Source organism: Octopus bimaculoides, chromosome 10, assembly GCF_001194135.2.
Source record: "Octopus bimaculoides isolate UCB-OBI-ISO-001 chromosome 10, ASM119413v2, whole genome shotgun sequence".
NCBI lineage: Eukaryota > Metazoa > Mollusca > Cephalopoda > Octopoda > Octopodidae > Octopus > Octopus bimaculoides.
Window position 1 is genome coordinate 84,920,511 of NC_068990.1, and position 984 is coordinate 84,921,494.

Consider the following 984-nt stretch of genomic DNA (forward strand, 5'->3'; position numbering starts at 1 on the left):
AGAAACTCTGCCAAATCAGACTGGAGCCTGGTGTTGCCATCCGGTTTCACCAGTCCTCAGTCAAATCGTCCAACCCATGCTAGCATGGAAAGCGGACGTTAAACGATGATGATGATGCATGTGCCTGGTGTACCCTTATCAGACGAGTAGTCATGATGGGTATACTGGGCTTTGTATATTTTATCCCAGTGTCACTTTGATGGCATGCACTGCTCTCTCACTCAATAATAATAATAATAATAATAATAATAATAATAATAATAACAACAACAACAATCCAGATTTTGGCACAGAGTCAGCAGTTTTGAGGGCAGGGGGAGTTGATTACATCGACCTCAGTGCTCAAATGGTATTTATTTAATCAACCCTGAAAGGATAAAAGGCAAAGTTGATCTCAGCAGAATTTGAACTGAGAATGTAAAGAACTGGAAGAAATGCCACTAAGCACTTTTGTCTGCTGCATTACCAATTCTATCAGCTGGCTGCCTTTTCAACTATAATTTCTTATATTGGTACAAGACCACAGACTTACTTGAAGTTTTCCATAAGAGTGTTTCCTTTCATATGTTCCTTTTTGGAGAGAGTTGACAACTTCATTAAATCTTCACTATAGTATTTTTCTTGATATTTGAAGAATTTGTCAAAAAATTCTTTAGCTGAAAATATATGAAAAACACATTATTCCCACAGATGTACTTAGGTCCTAAACGAAATATGTAACACAGACATAAAGTACCTGCTAACCCAGCATAGAGATTTCACATTCTCACAAGCCACAAACTATGAAGGACAGGTGTAGTGAATTGAATAAAACTGCTACAAGACTCATAGTACTTATTCAAAGACTCATAGTACTTATTCAAAGACTCATAGTACTTATTCAAAAATATTATTTTTATAAAGTATAAATAATTTTCATTTACAAAATATGTGTACATGCAGGTATCTGTCTGGGTGTATGTATATATATATATATGTATATAT

General features: G+C 34.9%; 1 protein-coding gene across 1 annotated transcript in view; it reads right to left on the minus strand.

Moving 5' to 3' along the window:
* Positions 1–984, minus strand: part of LOC106871336 (transcription initiation factor TFIID subunit 5) — a 19,909-nt gene that overhangs the window by 13,088 nt on the left and 5,837 nt on the right. Inside the window, exon 5 of the mRNA XM_014917736.2 lies at positions 533–656. Coding sequence (XP_014773222.1) covers positions 533–656 — 124 coding nt within the window. The remainder of the gene's footprint in view (positions 1–532; positions 657–984) is intronic.